Source organism: Oncorhynchus tshawytscha, linkage group LG04 (genome assembly GCF_018296145.1).
Source record: "Oncorhynchus tshawytscha isolate Ot180627B linkage group LG04, Otsh_v2.0, whole genome shotgun sequence".
Classification (NCBI taxonomy): Eukaryota; Metazoa; Chordata; class Actinopteri; order Salmoniformes; family Salmonidae; genus Oncorhynchus; species Oncorhynchus tshawytscha.
This window is the reverse complement of record NC_056432.1, coordinates 33,667,651-33,686,750: the sequence shown is the minus strand read 5'-3', so window position 1 is coordinate 33,686,750 and position 19,100 is coordinate 33,667,651. Positions and strand designations below refer to the sequence as shown.

The 19,100-nt window shown below is 41.7% G+C and overlaps 4 protein-coding genes and 1 long non-coding RNA gene across 5 annotated transcripts; 1 reads left to right on the top strand and 4 right to left on the bottom strand.

The window, feature by feature from the left end:
• Positions 1-376: 376 nt before the first annotated feature.
• Positions 377-3,620, bottom strand: LOC112248604 (60S ribosomal protein L6). Its single transcript, XM_024417762.2, has 6 exons — positions 3,443-3,620; positions 3,231-3,329; positions 2,846-2,989; positions 1,936-1,984; positions 1,525-1,709; positions 377-557 (listed from the first exon to the last, which is right to left on the bottom strand). The coding sequence occupies exons 1-6, from the start codon at positions 3,590-3,592 to the stop codon at positions 405-407; spliced, it is 780 nt and encodes a 259-aa protein (XP_024273530.1). The 5' UTR covers positions 3,593-3,620; the 3' UTR covers positions 377-404.
• Positions 3,621-5,275: 1,655 nt separating this feature from the next.
• On the bottom strand, positions 5,276-9,791 carry LOC112248600 (3-ketoacyl-CoA thiolase, mitochondrial). Its single transcript, XM_024417758.2, has 10 exons — positions 9,647-9,791; positions 8,829-8,995; positions 8,593-8,721; positions 7,981-8,097; positions 7,692-7,839; positions 7,316-7,491; positions 6,987-7,116; positions 6,788-6,858; positions 6,420-6,574; positions 5,276-6,187 (listed from the first exon to the last, which is right to left on the bottom strand). The coding sequence occupies exons 1-10, from the start codon at positions 9,660-9,662 to the stop codon at positions 6,103-6,105; spliced, it is 1,194 nt and encodes a 397-aa protein (XP_024273526.1). The 5' UTR covers positions 9,663-9,791; the 3' UTR covers positions 5,276-6,102.
• A 50-nt stretch (positions 9,792-9,841) lies between these two features.
• LOC112248602 lies at positions 9,842-11,296 on the top strand. Its single transcript, XR_002953249.2, has 2 exons — positions 9,842-10,769; positions 10,953-11,296. It is a non-coding gene; the product is annotated as an uncharacterized LOC112248602 (long non-coding RNA).
• Positions 11,297-11,515: 219 nt separating this feature from the next.
• On the bottom strand, positions 11,516-14,833 carry lg04h22orf39 (linkage group 04 C22orf39 homolog). The gene is made up of 3 exons (XM_024417759.2): positions 14,676-14,833; positions 12,735-12,902; positions 11,516-12,513 (listed from the first exon to the last, which is right to left on the bottom strand). The coding sequence occupies exons 1-3, from the start codon at positions 14,703-14,705 to the stop codon at positions 12,376-12,378; spliced, it is 336 nt and encodes a 111-aa protein (XP_024273527.1). The 5' UTR covers positions 14,706-14,833; the 3' UTR covers positions 11,516-12,375.
• A 395-nt stretch (positions 14,834-15,228) lies between these two features.
• LOC112248599 (ubiquitin recognition factor in ER-associated degradation protein 1) lies at positions 15,229-19,097 on the bottom strand. The gene is made up of 12 exons (XM_024417757.2): positions 18,942-19,097; positions 18,362-18,494; positions 18,064-18,096; positions 17,839-17,960; positions 17,446-17,576; positions 17,267-17,339; positions 17,031-17,099; positions 16,849-16,917; positions 16,710-16,760; positions 16,482-16,570; positions 16,169-16,253; positions 15,229-16,009 (listed from the first exon to the last, which is right to left on the bottom strand). Exons 1-12 carry the CDS (start codon positions 18,942-18,944, stop codon positions 15,938-15,940), a joined length of 930 nt encoding a protein of 309 aa, XP_024273525.1. The 5' UTR covers positions 18,945-19,097; the 3' UTR covers positions 15,229-15,937.
• Positions 19,098-19,100: the final 3 nt, after the last annotated feature.

Here is a 19,100-nt window from a genome sequence, read left to right as displayed (position 1 = left end):
TTTCTACAACAAAATATATGTATGCTGAGCATTTTCATGCAACTGTTCCTAACATTGTATCACTAGTCTAGCACAACCTACTAAACTGTTCCATCATAAATACAAGCAGAATGGCTTAAAGCTTAAATGTCAGTGAAGACAGACTCATTCTGTAAGTGTAGGGGGTGGATGTGAGGCAATAGGAAACTGATTTGTCGATACAATAGCAGCAACCAAACACCTGATGTGTCCTTGAATGCCTTTGACAGCCCAGCCTGCAATAGAACCCCATTAAGAGTTTGAGTTACAGGGGAGCTAACTACAATGTCCCCAAATGCTTTGTGGATTTGAAACTCAAATCAGCCCATTTACACACAATCACAAGGTGAGATAGGACTGTGGTGGTACTCTTTATTACAACACATTTAGAAAACCAGTTTGTGAGGGTAGACCCCATTGGAGAGGCAGAAAGAGGATCGCAGGTAGCCCTTCAGTTGGGGAACCTTCTTAATGAGGGGTAGAAGCTGAGAGTCCACAGCCTTCTGGTCCTCCTTCCTCTGCACTGTCAACTGGTACTTCTGTAGCAGGGGTAGAGGTAAGAGTTTCAGATAGCTTGTGACATCCCAGTTAAAAGCATTTTTTCTAGCCACAACCAGAGGGAAGAACTGTTATTCACCATATATTAAGCAAAAGACCTACTCCCAATCGAAAGATTTCCAACCAATTGGGACAGATTAATGTGAATATTAAAAAATATGCATAAATTACGCATATTTCCCCACCAGCGGTCTGTCCACCAAACTGAATTGCAGCGGATAAAAATCAGTGCGTGGTGACAGTGTACACAAAATTTGTTTCACTTCAGTTTTCCTGTACCAAAAGAAATGTAATGTTCAATGTGTTTCCATCGCATTTGCAACTCTACCAAACAATTGCTTGCATTAAATAGCAAATGTGCCTACTCTGGTCTTGGCAAGTGCGCTCTAGCCAACAGCACGCAGACAGATACAGGTAGGTTAGTCTACAACACAAGATTATTATGGATAAGAGCGAGGATATTTGTGTCAGACGGCTGTCAAGCATCAATCATGTCACCAGAATAGGACCCTCAACATTTATCTGGAGCCTAACAGTCATAGTGGGAGGACGACACATCATGACAACGCGTGACTCAGTTTTCTCCGACATATTATATAAATATTTGTGCCATTGCTTGCATCATTTTACCATCAAAATGATCCCACCATTTCGAACAAACGTTGGCATTTATAAAATTGTGCCGACACTTCCTGTTTCCTATCACAGCAGTCCTGATTTTGTATGATTCCTTTTTTAAATATACGGTATGACTTAACTAGTGGATGGAAATGTGATTAATGACTGCATTCTCCAAATAACATTCTAAGGAATGTAGGATTAATGCACCATGGTTTTTATGTTACTTGTCCAATAACAGCACTCAATAGTAACCATTACTCCTCACTCCCACTAGTCTAAATCCCAGGAGGGTTTGGAAGTGTGTATATCTAGTAGTGTGGGGTTGACCTCTTTCTCTGTGTCAAAGATCTCTCCTTCCTGGTGGCGGGGTCTCCTCAGCCTCTTCTTCTTGAAGTAGGCATCTGACAGAGTCTTGGGGATCTTCATGCCAGAGATGTCAACCTTGGTTGCTGTGGCAATGACAAACTTCTGGTGTGCCCGGCGCAGGGGAACACGGTTCAGGGCCAGGGGACCTAGAGGATGGAGAAAGCAAGAGGGTGATTGAGTTACAACTGAAAACAGCATACTTTTCCAAACATCACATCACATAAGGCTACCTAACGGGGTACTGCAGCTGCACAGACGTGAATGTGAGCTATAAAATCTCACTGGACATTCCGACCAGATCTACTCTATGCAACACTTGTTTGGCCAATTCACTGATTAATAGGAATGTTTCAAAGCACTGGTTGTTCTTACCAGTTACAAGCAGGAGACCACTGGAGAGCTGCTTCAGGAACACAACACGCTGAGGGGAGAGAAGAGTCAGTTACTGCATTGCACAGGGCAACAACTACCACATGTACATGCTACTGAAGTGATAACCAGTCCTGGTTCTGAAAAACTATGAAGACTTCGAAAAACCAATGGTAATAGTGCTATAGCCTAAACCAAACAAGCTGGCCTTCTACTAGAATGTAGAGCTGATCAATCTACTTGTTACAGTAAGAAAAATATCCACAACACTAGTATAACACAATTGTACTAGACCACTGACTTTTAAAAATGTATTGGGAAACTCATACATAAATCAAACAAATCTGTTCAGATATTGTTTATCAACTCGAAATTCTCCACTTCACACATTTATGTTCTTCCAATATAACACTGAGTGTCCTCTGCCAATTGAGCAGCACTTAAAGCTGAAACCATAGCAGCAGGCCCTGCTACGTGCATTCAGTGTGTGGGCGCAGTCCTATGTGTGGGCACTACCGTAATATGCCTGTGTGAGGCTTGAACGTGTGTTTTTCATTGTGGGAAAAAAGGAAACTGAGTTGGTAGTGTGGGAGTATTGTGCAGCTTATCACATGTAGAGCAAAGGACAGTTCTAAGGAGGGTAGCAGTGCAACAAGGGTGTTTAGAATAGTGTGCACAGCACGCCATCTCAGCAATATAATAGGTCGCTAAATAATGCTACTGAGTTTGCTTTCGCATGCTCAAGCTATGTATATTTAATGAGTGATGGCAGGGTCATGTGTAGCCATGCGAGTGTTCACCTTCCTGCACTAGTGTCCAGTGAGCAGGACAAGGACTCTTCCGGGGGTGGTGCATGAGTGTTTCAGAGGTGATGTGTGCGTTTGTGCACGCACGAGTCTGTGTGTGATCTCACCTTTCCACGGTGGCGCCCAGTGAGTAGTACAAGCACGGTTCCTGGGGTGATGGTGGCACGCAGGTTCCTCTTGTGCTGGCTGAAAGGCTTCTTACCATGGTTCTTCAGCTTATGGGGCACATCCTCTGTGGGGTAGTAACGGGGCTGGGGGGCACAGAGTCAGGGGATCAAACTACTTCACAGGTGTAGAACCATTTAACACCACCAGCCATGTCTCGTAATTAGACCTCACTGCAGTATATTGAAATGGTGAAAAGTTAATCTGCTGAATGATTGTGCGCTGCAAAACTCAAGACAATTTTGTCGATCCAAGAGCAATTGCATCGATCCATGCGCAACATGACACCAACTACAATTAAGGAAACTGTTTGAGCCAATGACTCACCATCTTGCGCATCTTGACAACACGAGTACCTCCATTCTTGTCTCCACCAACAGTCTTGGTGATTGTGGATGGAGTCTTGACCTTCATCTTCTTCTCAATCTGAAACAAGCAAAACACTTCAGTACACTACACATACAAACTTGAAGTCTAACAGGTCCAATGTAGAGAACCAAGGGGACAGCTTTCCCCAGACTGTGCCTCCCTTCTCTCACCTTGGTCTCAGTGGTCTTGGTCTTTCTCTTGTACATGGCCCTGCGGGCGTACATGGCGGTGCGGGAGTAGCGACCAATGCCCCTGGCCAGGACAGGGTTCCGGCTGCAATGAGCCTTCTTGGCCACCTTCTTCTTGTCTCCCTCTGCCATCTTGGGACAGACCAGGGGACCCGAATGGGTTAAAACACATAGATACAATACTATAGAACAATATTTATATAATCACTGGATGCATTACTGGTGAATCATGAACTGATCATGCTGGCTAGCTAGATCCTTTGATGGTATGATGCTCAGAGGTTGCAGGTCATAGGTCAGGAGAGCTAGCAAACTAAGTTAAGCACATTTGTGGCTTCAGATATTCAATAAACAGGTAACCAAAGTACTAGTTTGTCATATTCCAATACAATATAACCAGCAGGCCCCATACTGGGAGGTGGCCTTTTAGCCATTGTTATTAAGTAGTTAGTTTGCCATAAACATTTCGATAGATCACATCTGCGACTTGCTAGCATAACAGAAACAAATCAATGCCAGCGTGCAGGTAAAACTCTGACATTTTAAACAGTCAATTAACTAGTTAGGCACGACAGACTTGTCAGAGTTCGCCAAAACACCTCAAACCTGGGAGTGAACACGCACGCATGACGTTATACCGTAGCCGGTAGCTACATCTAGCAATCTAGCTGGCTAACCTTTTGACTATTTCGGCAATTCTCTATAATATGCCATTACACATAGATAAGTAAGATCCGCTGACAAGCCACTAACGTATAAACCAGGGTACATAAACGCAATATTGGTCAAACGTTAAATCTGCTCAAGTTACAACGCGTTGCGCTAGCATGTAGCCGTGGGCCTAAATTTCCGAAACATAAAGCAATTTATTTACAAGTCACCACACAAAACACAACAATTGTCATACATATTAACTGCTTAGGATACAAATAACATTCCCATGCGAATGGGAAATGATTATTGAGTCCATTTTGCACAGATGAACACCGATTTTATTTATGAAGTTGGGTGGGGAGAAACCAATCTTACCTTTGCTATGAAAAAAAGACCGACATCCGGGGAAGTTACGTATATATCTACGTTGCATGTCACGTCGACGTAAGGATGCAAAAACGACGCAAAAAATATTGGGGGCTTGTAGTTCAGAGAATCAATAAAATACAACAATTTGTAATCAGTAAATATTTAAGCAATAAGGCACAAATATTTAAGCAATATACCACTGCTAAGTGCTGATCTTATGTACGACGCAAATCGGAGTGCCTGGATACAGCCCTTAGCCGTGGTATATTGGCCATATACCACACCACACCCCCTCGTGCCTTATTGCTGGATATAGCCGGCTAAGGGCTGTATCCAGGGACTCCGCTTTGCGTCGTGGCTAAGAACAGCCCTTAGCCGTGGAATATGGCCATATACCACACCTCCTTGAGCCTTATTGCTTAATTAAAACACGTAAATGCTGTATTTGTATAATAAAATAATAATTAATGACTGAGTCGTATTTGTAATTTATAGAGCTACATTTTATGTTCGCTTTTAGCACTCATGATAAAATAATGATGAGCTGCCTTTGAAAATATACTGTATGTATCCATACCAATCTGTAGAGACTCATATACATTTTTCTCAAAGGGTCAATTTCCAGGATCCAGATTACGGTGGCGTTCCAGGTCACCTACATTGCTATACTGATGTGGTTCCTGAGAAAAATACTTCTCCAGGCATTATGACATCCCAAAATGGGAGTATTATTGCAATAGGCCTAGTAAATAATATTATTTAAAGAATATGAACAACAACCCTACACAAATGTATTGATCATTTTTTTTATTTTGAAAAATCTAACAAATCTTAAATGCAACCTTGCAGTTTCCATGTTAGCACACGTACATATCTAGGGCAATGGTGATCCCTGCGGAGTGATAATTCATATTAAAATGCAAGGCAAGAGAGAGGCTGTAAGGAAGAGGCAGAGATGCTTCTCTCCTTCCACAGAAAGCAACTTCACCCAAACTCAAACCACACTTCTCATCTCAATTGTTAATATGCTACAGCGAGAGGTAAATAGTACATCCAATGAGCTAGCACTGTTATCAAGGCAAACACAAAGACAGTCCCTTACAACAAAAAAAAACAGATTTAGCCCTTCAGATTCACAAGGCCTCTTTAAGCAGATACAGACAGTATGGTTTCCATACATAAACATTTAGAAAAGGTAAAAGGAATATGAAGTATACGAGGGAGTTTATCACAGACATTTGGGTTACTAAATACACAAAACACCCTTGTTTCTGTGTTTAGGTAAACAGCAATCATTTTCTGGAGTAATTGACGAGTGACGAGATCTTGTGTATTTCTTCGAGTATAGGTGGTAGAGTCTTGGGATGTTTCAAAGTATGCATCAAACATACAAAAATCTTGAGGGGTGGATAATTCTTACATTTCAAGTCGATGCAATCCGGTGTTTAAACTCCACATTGGACAAAAATCTTAAGTCGCATTCGAGTGTGTATATGGCATGTACTCTATTGGGTATGTAGGGTGTGGTGTATTTCGAGTGTGGATGGTATTGAAAGTACACTTTTGAGTGGGGATGGTACAGTAGTACACTTCTGAGTGTGCATGGTTTGGTCTCTTCCTCAGTGAGTGTTCTCTATGATGATGGCGATGCCCTGTCCACCACCGATGCAGGCTGATCCCACAGCATACTTTCCCCCAATCCACCTGAGAGAAAGAAAAACACAAATTAATCATTAGACCACTTCTCTGTGACATAACATGAATAGCTCAGCCATTGAATTGTGTCTTATTTGTTCTAGTTAAAAGCATTTGCCTGTTACTTCACATGAGACAACAATGAATTGTTCTGATTTTATTTGACAATTTTTGTCTACATATATACAGTGATAAGAAGTGATCCGGAGTAGTAAGAAGACTACTGGTGTGGTGGGGTTACCTGAGCTTGTGGACCAGGTGCGCAGTGATGCGTGCTCCTGAGGCTCCCAGGGGGTGCCCGATGGCAATGGCCCCCCCATCGGCATTACTCTTCTCTGGGTCCAGACCCAACACCTTGGAAACCGCAAGGTACTGAGCAGCAAACGCCTCATTCACCTGAGAGAGAGCAGAGGGGATAGAGAGAAGGACAGGAGAAGACAGAGCAGGAGAAAGAGAGGGAGAGACAGAGCAAGTGAGAAGGAGACAAAAGGAGGAAGTCAATTCTATCAGGTAAGCTGCATGACCCAGAGTATACCAAAACAGAGCAACCAAATATCTGCCACTTTCTGCATCAGTTCCTATTTATGAACATAAAACAGACGAGTATACCTCCACCAGATCCATGTCTTGGAGGGTGAGACCTGCTTTTTTCAGGGCTTCAGTGATGGCTGGAACTGGGCCTGATGGGGGAGAATGACAGAACCTTACGAACAGAAATCACTTGATGGCCATGCTAGAAAGGCCTATATATGGGGATGTATCATATGTTTTCATCAAGTACATAAGCCATTTGTTGTCAGTCACCCACCGATTCCCATAATGCTTGGGTCACATCCGGACACGTGATATGCCACTATTCTTGCCAATGGGGTGAGCTTGTGCTCTTTCACAGCTTCCTCACTGGCTATCACCACGGCAGCAGCTCCGTCTGACACGCCCTGTGGAATAGGAACAGAACATGAAGATCAGTATATTCAAAACTAGCACATAGGATTTACACCCAGCAAACTAAAATGATCCATTTAAAACCGGTGTGCTTGGGGACAGATTGAATGTGATACTCTGTTAGCAGAAGATGGTTGGAACTGGGTGGAAGAGCTTGGGTCCAAAATTGAATCGGTCTTATTTAGTACTCACTGATGCATTGGCAGCAGTGACCGTTCCTTCCTTCTTGAAGACAGGAGGTAGCCTAGCCATCTGCTCCAGGGTGGTCTGGGGGCGAGGGTGCTCGTCCTGGGTCATGGGTACCTTGCCCTTCTTAGCCTTCACATCGATGGGCGCGATCTCTGCCGTGTAGTGGCCCGCCTCATGGGCTAAGGTTTAGAGAGCACACAGACAAACTCAGGGATGTGGTCAGCATTCAGATGGAAATCTGGAAAAACAGTTTATTGTCATGGTAATATGCAGTTCACTGTCATAATATTTCTGAGGGCAGATAATCAGGAATCCCTGATTAATCAAGGCAGAGATTGTAAACATGTGAGCTTAGTTAGGGTAAGGGTTGATTTCTGACCTGCCTTCCACCTCTGCTGTGTCTGGTGTGCGTATTTGTCACAGTCGTCTCTGCTGATCTCGTATTTCACTGCCAGGTTCTCTGCTGTGATGCCCATGGGGATCTTAATGTGCAGGTCAGTAAGTCCCGCCCACAGAGTGTCCTCCAGCTGAGACAAAGGAAAGAGAGAACATGTTAGCTTAGTCCTTGGCATTGGTTCAGAGCAGCTGTTAGAGGGCCCTTATGGTCAAAAGTGACAAAATCTATACCCATTTGGTATTTTATCTCTCCTCATTTATTAATTCAATACCTTGAGGTCGAGTCCGAACTTCGTTCCGAAGCGGACGTTGCGGACAGCATACGGCGCCTGGCTCATGCTCTCTGAGCCTCCACACAATACCACCTCTGAGTCCTTCAGACAGATTTCCTACAGACACAGACAGGGTCTTAAAGAAGACAAATGGTACAAGGCTGCTAATGTTCCTATGCCATCCGCAGAAACAATGCACCTACAATTGACCTACAAACAATGAAATGGTGGTTTGAGTTTAAAAATAAATTAAAAAACACATGGGGGCGTGGGGTGACCTTAATATACTTTAAAATGACAAAAACAACTCAAAACTTTGTAGAAATGATAATGGACCTATATTCATTCCGTTTATTGACTGTCCAGATCACTAATTATCACTGTGCACAGTCAATGGAACTACATTCAAAGTTTCTTGGCTCTCCAGCTCAGGGAGCATAGAAAACTCCCAAAGCACTAGAGGACTATGTTTAGCACATTTTGACAGCAAGAAAATAAAACCCTTTTTCAGTGCAGCCCTCCGGACCTTGTTGAAGACCTAATGCAGCACTGGTAGCAAAATGAGTTTGACACCCCTGGTGTAGAGTCTCAGTGTTTATATGTCTGCTATACCTGAGCTCCATTGATGATGGACTGAAAGCCAGATCCACACAGGCGGTTTACGGTGAGAGCAGGCACTGGGATGGGCACCCCACACCTCAGGCCCACGTGACGGGCGATGTATGGAGCATCTGCAGAGCTCTGAAGGGAAGAGATTGGGAGAGAGAGGTATAGTCAGCTCAAACATTTCCTTGAGCATGGCCTTGAGTTTATCCTTGCCTCTGCTTGCTTTTTGGAGTTAAGCACACCTGCATGACGTTTCCAAAGATGACACTGTTGACAAGCTCGGGTGCCACTCCCCCAGCGGCGAGAGCAGCCTTGGAGGCATGCTCTGCTAGGTCTGTTGCACTGTGGTCTTTCAGAACCCCGCCGTAGGTGCCAAACGGGGTCCGCTTAGCAGACACAATAAACACACCTGGATGGAGAGAAAGAAGAGGGTTTGGGTGTGTGGTGACTAATCCAGCTTTACTGCAGCTTTAGAGTTGTTGATGACATCATCTATGTGAATATCTAAAGCAATACAAATATGACTTGAAAAGTGCTGCCTTGCCTAGATTCACTGCTTTAGAGTCCTATCATAATCCACTGCTTTAGAGTCCTATCATAATCCACTGCAGTGCCATTGTAATTATCATGTAACTAAGAAATGTCACGGTCACCGTTACCCTACATTCATCTCCAACTCACCTAGCCGATAGAAATGTAACGTTAACGATAGAGAGGCATAGCTGACAGTTGTTAAACTATGTGGCAAGACAACACTTAAATAGCTTTGTTTACATGTAGAGACAGACTGACAGCGGTCATTCGTTCATTGAATAGCAACAGCTCCAAAGACAGGAACAAATTAATCAGCTCAAAATTGATTGTTTTGATAATCTATGAACACTAGCTATACTTTACCAATTTTCAGGAGTCACCTGGTTATTATTTTACAGATGTTAACGTGTGCCACGCAGTATGCATAGCTGCCTTTATTTTGCAGAGAAAGCAAAGCATGTTCATAGAAAAGCATGCATTTCGTGGTGAGTGCGTGGTTTATGCTAAATATCAAAATATAACTTACTTCTGATAAGTGACATAATATTGATTCCTCCTCACGTCCACGAAGGACAGTGAATCTGTGTGAATTTAAGGGCGCTTTCTGCCAAACCCTGGCAAATCTTGACCTTTTACCTAAATAATGTGTAACTAATCATTGAGACAACAACATTCGATACAACGAAAGTTTCATGTTCAGATGGTACTGGAAGGACATTTTTAAATGGCTACTGATAGAATATTTATTCCGTGACATAGCTATGTTTATTCTAATGTTACCAATGTTATATATCTGACGTAACCAGATCAATGTTACAACAATGGGATCGAAAGTGTCTATGTGAAACTCGAGATGAATGTACGTCATTCTCTCCATTTTCAAGCAAGGAGGCAGCAATGATCACATTTGTTGATACACGGTAATAACTGTTATTTGACGTGTTTAAACACGAGTCATATAGTATAGCAATCATGTATCTGGCTGTATCGCGTACCCTGTGTATGGTGTCGTCCCGACAGACTGCGGGGACAAGGTGAGTTGTAACATGCATCGTGTGCATAGCTAGCAACGTTGTTGCAGCAGTTGAACATGCTTTATTCTACATGTAGCTACATATTGTATTTAATTCTCTCATGGTTGTTGTCCAGTTGTATGCTAAAACCTGAGCCAGTTAGCTAGCTAAGGTATCTATTCACTGCAGTGCTGTTACAATGGCTAGATTTAGCTAACTTAGCACTCCCCTTCCTCTGACTTGCTATGTTCTGAACAGCTCTTTGATTGGAGTGAATGGTCAAGTCAGACAAGGTCCTTGTTGTCTACAAAGAGTTTGTTCTCTGGTGCACTTTAGTTTCAGTCGTCTACTCTGTTTGCTTTTGGCACCATTTGTTATAATTGCACTACAGGCTAAACTCTCACTCATTCTGCCTATGTGTGCCATTACAGAGCAGAGCCAAAGAAGAAGAAAGTGGACCCTCGTAAAGAGCACTATTAGTGCAATCCAAATGCATTGCTCTGTCCGAATGTACACCTGAACAGGTCCTTACTCTATTTGTTCATTTCCTCTAGGGTGTGCTGTGTTCCTCAGCTTCCCTTTGAGGAGAGTGAATAACGGGCTCTACTGCTGAAGGAGTGGTCCTGCTACAAACAGGTATGTGATCTTGTAAGCCAATGTTGGCCAAAGCTTCATCACCACAGCCCCATTAAAGATCCTTATTTAGAAGCAAAAAAACAGTGAGCAGACAATTTACTGTACCTTCTTAGCAGACATGTTGTTTAAACCAGTTCCTGTGCCACATTTGAATTTCTTTCCACCCTGCCCCTCTATGAGCAGACCCAGCACTGGGTTGAGATGGAGGCAGTAAGTCTGGCTGTGGAGGCCAAGTGAGATGCTCTGGAGGAGCTGAGGCTGGAGTGAGAGGAGCTCTACAAGGCATCACTGAGGCCAAACCCCCTGCTCTTCCCTTTCAACCACCAGGGATTCAGATTCACGAGGCACCTGAGAGCAAATGCAACATCACCAAAGTTTACACCCAGTGAGTGTAACACATTGTGGGCGTAATACATGTTGACATGGATGTTCATCCATGTTTTCACATGATTTGAACGGACAGACAAAATATTTGACGAGGATGTTCATGAAAGAAGATGAGACATTAAAGCTTGCTCAGAACAACAGCCTTGGCACCATTAGTGGGTGTATGTCTCATTCAAAGTAAGGGTAATTTAACTGCTTTACTGACCATGACCTATTCATCGTATTGACAACTGCCCTAGCATGGATACAGAAGTTTCTATTCACACTCGTGAAGTGATTCACATTCTGTAGTGTGTGTGCTCTGTAATGTTACATTCATAGATCTCATAGGTTTAAAGTAAGTAAAACATACCAGGGGGTTAAAATAAAGGATTCACATTTGTTTTATTTGAAATGCATTTTTATGTATGCAACACTAGATAAGGTATCATGTGAAATAATAAAAGGCAAAGATCCTGTGTAATGGTGTTACAGAAACACTGGCCTCAATTGCAATAGGTAGAGTCTCTTTCCACACAATGACGAGACAAAAACAGTCAGACCACTGGTGGAAGCCAGAATACTGGATGGTGTGCTTACCCTTTTCCTAATCCAGTATCTCTTTTAGCTGTTCCCCAAAATATTATTTCCCAGTACACACATAATGTATGGAAAGAATGCACAACACTCTGTCACTATCAATAATTGTGTTTTTGATTAGAGTAGAACTTTCTAGCAGTAGTGAACACTGCCCTAATACCAGTGAAGACAATTGGACACCTCTGGAAAAAAAATCTACGCCAGAGTGGTTTTGTTCCTGGAGAGCAGGCTTTTCCCCAACCAAGCCTAGCACTAAAACACCTTTCTAAACATGGTTTCAACTGAACCAATAAGAGTCAGGTGGTTAAGAGCATATTAGCTGGGGGAAAAGCCTTCACACCCTCTGCAAGGGGCATATTCAGAAAAGTTCAAGAACATAAAGTAAAAATACATTGTGTAGAACATACATTCTGCCATGAACAATTATGACTTGTTCCAAAAATACTTGTACTTTAAAATTATAGCTCTAATGTCAATGGATTGCTCTGAATAACCCCAGGACCATGGCTCCCTAGCCACAATCTATACAGTTAAAGCTAGAAGAATTGGTTAAGTTTGTGTAGTGAAACAGATCTCAGATGCCACATTGACCTTGGTCTGCCCATGTTTAGGGCCATGGCAGTATTGACCCAGGGGATGGTTAGGACTGGGAATCTGGGGACTTTCCCTGGTGCAGGGGCATGTGCCAGTCTCTGGGCGGATCTCGTCTCAGGTCCCACACAGGGGTGAACTTCCTCTGCTCTGCCTCCCGGTTCCTCTCACTCTGCTGTAAAGACTCCTGCAGTAGGGACAGCATAAGAGAGAGAACAGACCAAGTTGGTTGGTTGATCTCTCACAATTGAGACATATTACAAATGTAGTATCCTGTACAGAAGCAAACTGTAGCCAACATTTCTGGACCTTGATGGCAGTTTCCCTGTAAATACAGTATTGCTGTTCCAGCGTTGATTAGGCCATTTCCCCTCGCAGCAGAAATGATGATTGAGTGCTAAACTGTACCTTGGTCTCAGGGCCTGGGTTCTTCTCCCACTCTCTACATGAGTAGTAGTCTTCTTTCCACTGCCCGCAGGAGGGGGATGTGCCATGGGCATAGTAGTTATGGAAACGGTTCCACAGGCTTTTGCAGTGTCTGAATTCACTCCAGTAGTCATCACAGGTCCGGGGCGGCTATGGCGGTCACATATCACAGGTAAATAGACATAAGAATGTGACGTGATCGAGGTTAATACTTCTGCCATATTTACACTGAACAAAAATATAAACAACATGTGTTGTAAGATCCCAAAAATGTTCCATATGCGCAAAAAGCTTATTTCTCTCAAACTTGTTTATATCCCTGTTATTGAGCATTTCTCCTTTTTTCCAAGATCATCCATCCACCTGACAGGTGTGGCATATCAAGAAGCTGATTAAACAGCATGATCATTAAACAGGTGCACTTTGTGCTGGGGACAATAAAAGGCCACTTTAAAATGTGGAGTTTTGTCACAACACAATTCCACAGATTCTCTGAGACGGTGCGTGGTCTGACGTACAGTTTTCTATGAACCGCGGGGAGCACGTCCTCCCACACCGTCACGTCACCGGCATGACTTTGTTATTATTACTCGACCTGCACAGAGCACGAGGAATATAATCCATACTTTGAACAATACTGACAGTCTTCCAGGTATTCGTAGAACCATAGTTACATTCGTAACTTCCAATGTGTCGCGCTCCATGAGGTAAATGGTGGTCACATCAGATACTGTCTGGTTTTCTGTTCCACGTTTTGTGGAACAATTCTTACACAGGTACATTTGAAGTCAATATTAAATTAATCATTGTTTACTGTCATCACACTGGAGAGGTTCCAACCAACTCAATACACCATAGTACACATGTCAATCAGGAGCTCTCCTTGGGTAGACCCAGCAGTTTTCTTATATACAGCTATTCACAGACCAGTAATATTTGCAAGATTTAGCATAATTCATGAATCATTACTGTTTTGTTTCATGTGACCGAACAATACGGTTTCATAACATGTGACAGACCAACAACACCTCTTGAGGTTTCTCCTCTCTAAGCTGAGACCTTGAAACTGAGATATCTTTAGTTCGTTCTCAAAACAACATTTGGGCGTACTGCCAAATTGCAGCTACTGATAGGTGTGATTTGTCATCAGCACTTGCAAGAACACAGAAATTGGTTATAAGAAAAGCAAACATTAAAATTACCATTGCACACGCCCCTACCTTTTTAAAAATGGTATCTGTGACCAACAGATGCATATCTGTATTCCCAGTCATGTAAAATCCATAGATTCGTGCCTAATGAATTTATTTCAATTGACTGATTTCCTTATTTCTTTTTATTTTATTTCACCTTTATTTAATATTTGAACTGTAACTCAGTAAAACCTTTGAAATTGTTGCATTTTTTAAAACTTTTTGCTCAGTGTACATAGGATGATACATGTACAGTATGAATCAATTCCTCGAGCATTGTTCTAAATTTCCTAAATGTGACAGCAGCATTTCATTGTGTTATGGCTGTATTGCCATTTGATAACTGAAAAACTAGCTGGCGTTCCAGTATAATCAGAGTTCAAGAAAAACACATAATGGTGAGGCGTTGACCGTCCACTAAACAACACCTATCAAAGTGCCAATTTGCTAGATACTAACTAATCTATGGTTAATTGGTTATCTAGCATCGATATTCTCTCAAGTCGGATGATCAGTCGAGGGAAGAAAACCTTTGCTCAAATTCATGCTATCCCTTTCAATGTGGTTTTAGCTTGCTAGCTAACATTTACACTAGCATCGAACAGCAGAGCACACTATCGAGTCATATAACGCTCGCTAGCGACAAACGAGTTACATTGGTGACTAGGGCCTTTAGTGAAATACGGTGACCTTACGTTATCATAAACAATACATGAATTTGGTACATTACCCTCCACATTGCTCCAGAATCTGCCATCATCACCTCCGTTGTTTTGACTTTTGACAAGAGGACGAAAACAGCCAATCAAGCACTGTGAAAAGGTCGTCACTAGTTACCTAAGCCAAAAAAAATCATAAACACCGCCCATTTATGTAATTCCCCTTCTTAAAATGTTATTTTAAACTTAACCATAGTGCTAACATTATCCATAACCCTAAATTAAGAGCAAAAAGCAGATTTTTGTTTTCATTTTTTTTTTTAAATGTACGAAGACTTTGTGGCTGTGGTAACTAATAGAAAACTGAAAAAGCAGGAGTCCCACCCACCCACTTCCGGCAATGAATGAACTCGAGAACAAGAAGCTGATATTTGCATAAGTATGCAAAGAAAATTATTCACATCTATAAATTGCTCTATCCCTTTACTGTGCTTATTACACACGTATGAATTACAATATGTAGCCATTTCAATACCTGCTGATACACATTAACTTTGGGCTCTATGAACCAAAATGTTAAAATCCTTCCACACACAATTATTTAAAGACAAAAATAAACCGAGATTTATACAGAGTGCACTTTATTCAAAACGCTGTACTTTATTTCAGAGTTGATAAATAAACAAAGGAATGGCTCTTATCCACCTCCGCCACTCATCACTCTCAAAGTTCGAGTTCAACAGGTTCCAATGTCAGAAGCGTTTCCTAATTAATTTGATACATATTCAAAGAAAAATCTAATCCACTCCATCATCAACATTAACAAGGGTAATCCCATTATGAGAAAACAAGGTAGAAAAATGTTTATATTCATCATATTGTAGCAAAAGGAAAGGGTAGCTGGCTTTGGCTGGGCTCAGACCAGCAACCCTGTACTCTAACCACAGGAGGTTGGTGGCAACATAATTGGGGACAACGGTAATGGCTAGAACAGCACAAGTTGAATGGTATCAAAGACATGGTTTGATGCCATTCCATTCGCTCCGCTCCAGCCATTATTGTGAGCCGTTCTCCCCGCAGAAGTCTCCACTGACTAACCTCAGTCCGAATAGCATTCCATTTTTTAGAAGAGCTTTTAACATACTGACCATGGACAAGACCGTTACAATATCATCAAAAGAAAGTAAAACCTTGCTGATTCCTGCTAAGGGACAGAAAAATGAACCCAGCTCTTTTCCTTACTTGCTTGCTTTTATTGGTTTCTTATGATGGATGTGTGGGTATGTAGTCTACAGTAAGTCAGTCAGTCTCTGCAGTTGAATACTGTAGTGCCTCAAGGCTTTCTGCCACCTTTCTTGCGTAGTGACTGTCCCTCACCAGAAAAGGCGATGAATTCTGAATCCTCCTGTAAATATAAAAGACCAGCTTTAGCTTAATGCATTCAAATTTGGCACATCCAATATAAACTGTCTAAATATGTCTTTTATACCTTTCTTAATTTCAGTTTTGCAGGAAAGGGATTGTGCGGTTTATTACATTTAACTTTTTTGACCATCGTACTTACATCCTCTGTTGTTTTCCTGGGCTGAGGCCTGGAGTTCCTGATGAAGGTGATCCTTCCGACCTTGTACTCGTAGTTAGGAATCCCTCTGTATGGGGACAGAGAGGGGTTAAAGGTTAAGACCAGAGCCGGTGTCATCATAGCATGTCACATGTAATTTTGCAAAATCCCAGGAACTTTAAAAGTTCCCCGAATTTTGCAACCCTAGTCACATATGCATTCAGGGAGATAATGCAGATCTGATCTGCAAATACAAAAGTGACAGGATATGGGGAAAGGGCTAGGGATTGGTTTTAGACTGGTCATAGCTCCCAACCTTTTAATGTCACTGGGATCGATGGGGACGGGGCTAGGCTCAATGCCTTTCTTTTTGCCATCCAGACGATTGCCTGAACCAGTGAAGGCCTATAGAGAGAATAAATATTCATAGATTCATTCATGGGTTAAATTGCGAATGACTGTGTATGAGATTCAAATAAATGAAAGTGAACCATACAGTATGTGTATAAACTGCAGTAAGTAAGAAAAATATAAGCAAACTCACTCTGAATCTCATGTCCATGTCAGTCCAAGTGCTGGGGTCTCCTTCCTCTTCCTGTTGTGAGGAGTGATTAGAGTTCATCCAAACATACAGTATAAACACTGAGACCAGATTAGAAACATTAAATATGTGTGGTTCTTACTGTGGGCTCCTCTGGTGCTTTGTAACGTCTCTCTGGTTCTTTGTAACCCAACGGAGCATCAAAGTCCACCTGAGAGACAACAACAGGTATGGCTGGGTGAGGTAGAGCTATTCGGTACCATAATCTATGCTACAGTGTTGTGTCTCCATTTATGGTATGATAGACAGTACAGAGGATCTTACATTCATATCACATTCAATGATAGATACGGCCTTGTCTGGCTTAGTCTCCATCACTCGCAGTTCATAGATCTGAAATCAGTATAGAGAGAAAAAACTGGTGTTAAAAAGATAATACAGGTCAGGCACAACTGTATGCCACACCTTAAATTTAGAAGCAACATTCTGCTGGAAAGTCAAATTCCATTACAGTTTTGCCTTGTAACCCAGTCATCATACCAATAACATTAAATAGTTACCTTTTCATTGTAGTTAATTGCAATAACATCTCCTGTGGTTAAGCAGGCAAAGTTTCTCAAGGCATTTTCCAACCTATGAGACAGACAAGCAGAATGTGAGAATAATTTCAGAGTAGTTTTTGCGTCTATTTTCAATGGCACTTAAATGTGCAGAGAGATAAGTCTATAACTGTAGCTACACTGCTTTGGGGTTAGTGATATCCAGGAAGTCTGGGCTCTGAGGCTGGAACTTGGAGTATGTTGCCACCATGAGGTTAACACTCTCCACCTGGACCAGGCCCCCTTCCTCCAGCAGGAGATTTTGCATCATCTACAGTGAAACACACAAACAGCAATGTTACTACAGACACACTACAAAAAAAGGGTCATGACCACAGAGAGCTGGTTATATGTGAGCAAAGATTTTAATGAGCGTGACTTATAAACCTACACTGTGTGTCCCTAATTTAAAACATCCTTTGATAGAAAACGGAAATATGGCACTAGATATATGCCAGGGGCTATGAATATGTTTATTAAAACCTCACCAGTTTATAAAAAAACAAGTATTGAAATAAAACAATCCTGCTCACCCAGTGTGGCAGGTAACAAATACCCTCATCTGCTACAAACTCCAAGACACCACAGTGTGTCATTCTGTCTGAGTTCTTGTTGGTCAGTTTGAACAACATGGGGTAGGTAATGTTAAGTCTGCCTTTGGGGGAAAAGAGTGAAGGGTAAAAAAACAACATCTGCTGGGTAAATGGAATTTGTAGATTAGAGTTTAAATCTGGATAATGTAGGAAGAGTATACTTACTTAGTTGATCAAGTGCTGATGGCGGCATTATAACTATAAGGAGAAAACATTACAGTGATATGAGCACTGAAGAACACTTAGAGCAGGATAATACATACTACATTGACTGTATGATGAGGGTAACTGCAATCTCTCACTTGTGTATGGGGAACTGGTGCAAAGCATAGGTGTTAAACTCCATACATTCCTTGTATAGTTACGATAAATGTATAATTTAGTATATATAGTGTATAATTTAGTATATATAGTTACGATCGAATGTATAATTTATAGAACAGCCATCACATAGATTACTTACTTTTTCCTCCTTTCTCCACATCCGACCGGTCGTTGGGACCCGCCAGCATGGACACAGAGTAGCAGCGGTATTGAGTGGAGAAGCGGTTTTGGAAAGCCCGTGGGATCGGGTGATCAAACATGTTGAAGGAAAACTGTGACATATATTTCGAAAAACAATTAGGCAGTATTGTTAGGTTAAAATTAGCTATTAGCTAATTAGCTATCAGCAGGTTACTGCAGCTAACTTGCCCTGATTTATAAAAAAAATATTTAATTTCAAACATCTTCATAACTACTAGCTAGCCTGCGTAATGTAAAACTAGATGACAAGTGACACCCTATAACGATGTTTTAAAGCAGTACGATTCCCAAGTAAAGTAGTAAAGTATCTGAGCAAGGTAGCTATTCATTTAGTCTTAAATCGCATAGAGACGATGTGTCATTTGAGTTAAATGGCTAGCCAGGGAGCTAGCTACCGTTACCTATTTCCTACTCGCTAACGGTAGTTAATTTAGCTAGTGAATTTCGAATGCGATGTTGTTAGTGTAGGTACTATTTGACAAAAGCAACAGTCAAAACCAATGTTATTGAGTACTTACCATGATGTGCTACTGTACGCCAAAACGTTATATATCAAAATGTATTGAATAAAGCTATAATAAATAGCTTATTTGTTATTCTTCTTCTATTAAATAGCTTATTACTGCTCCGGCAAACTGGCTGCTGGCTGAAACTCCAATGTTGTTTTCCGTTTAGCC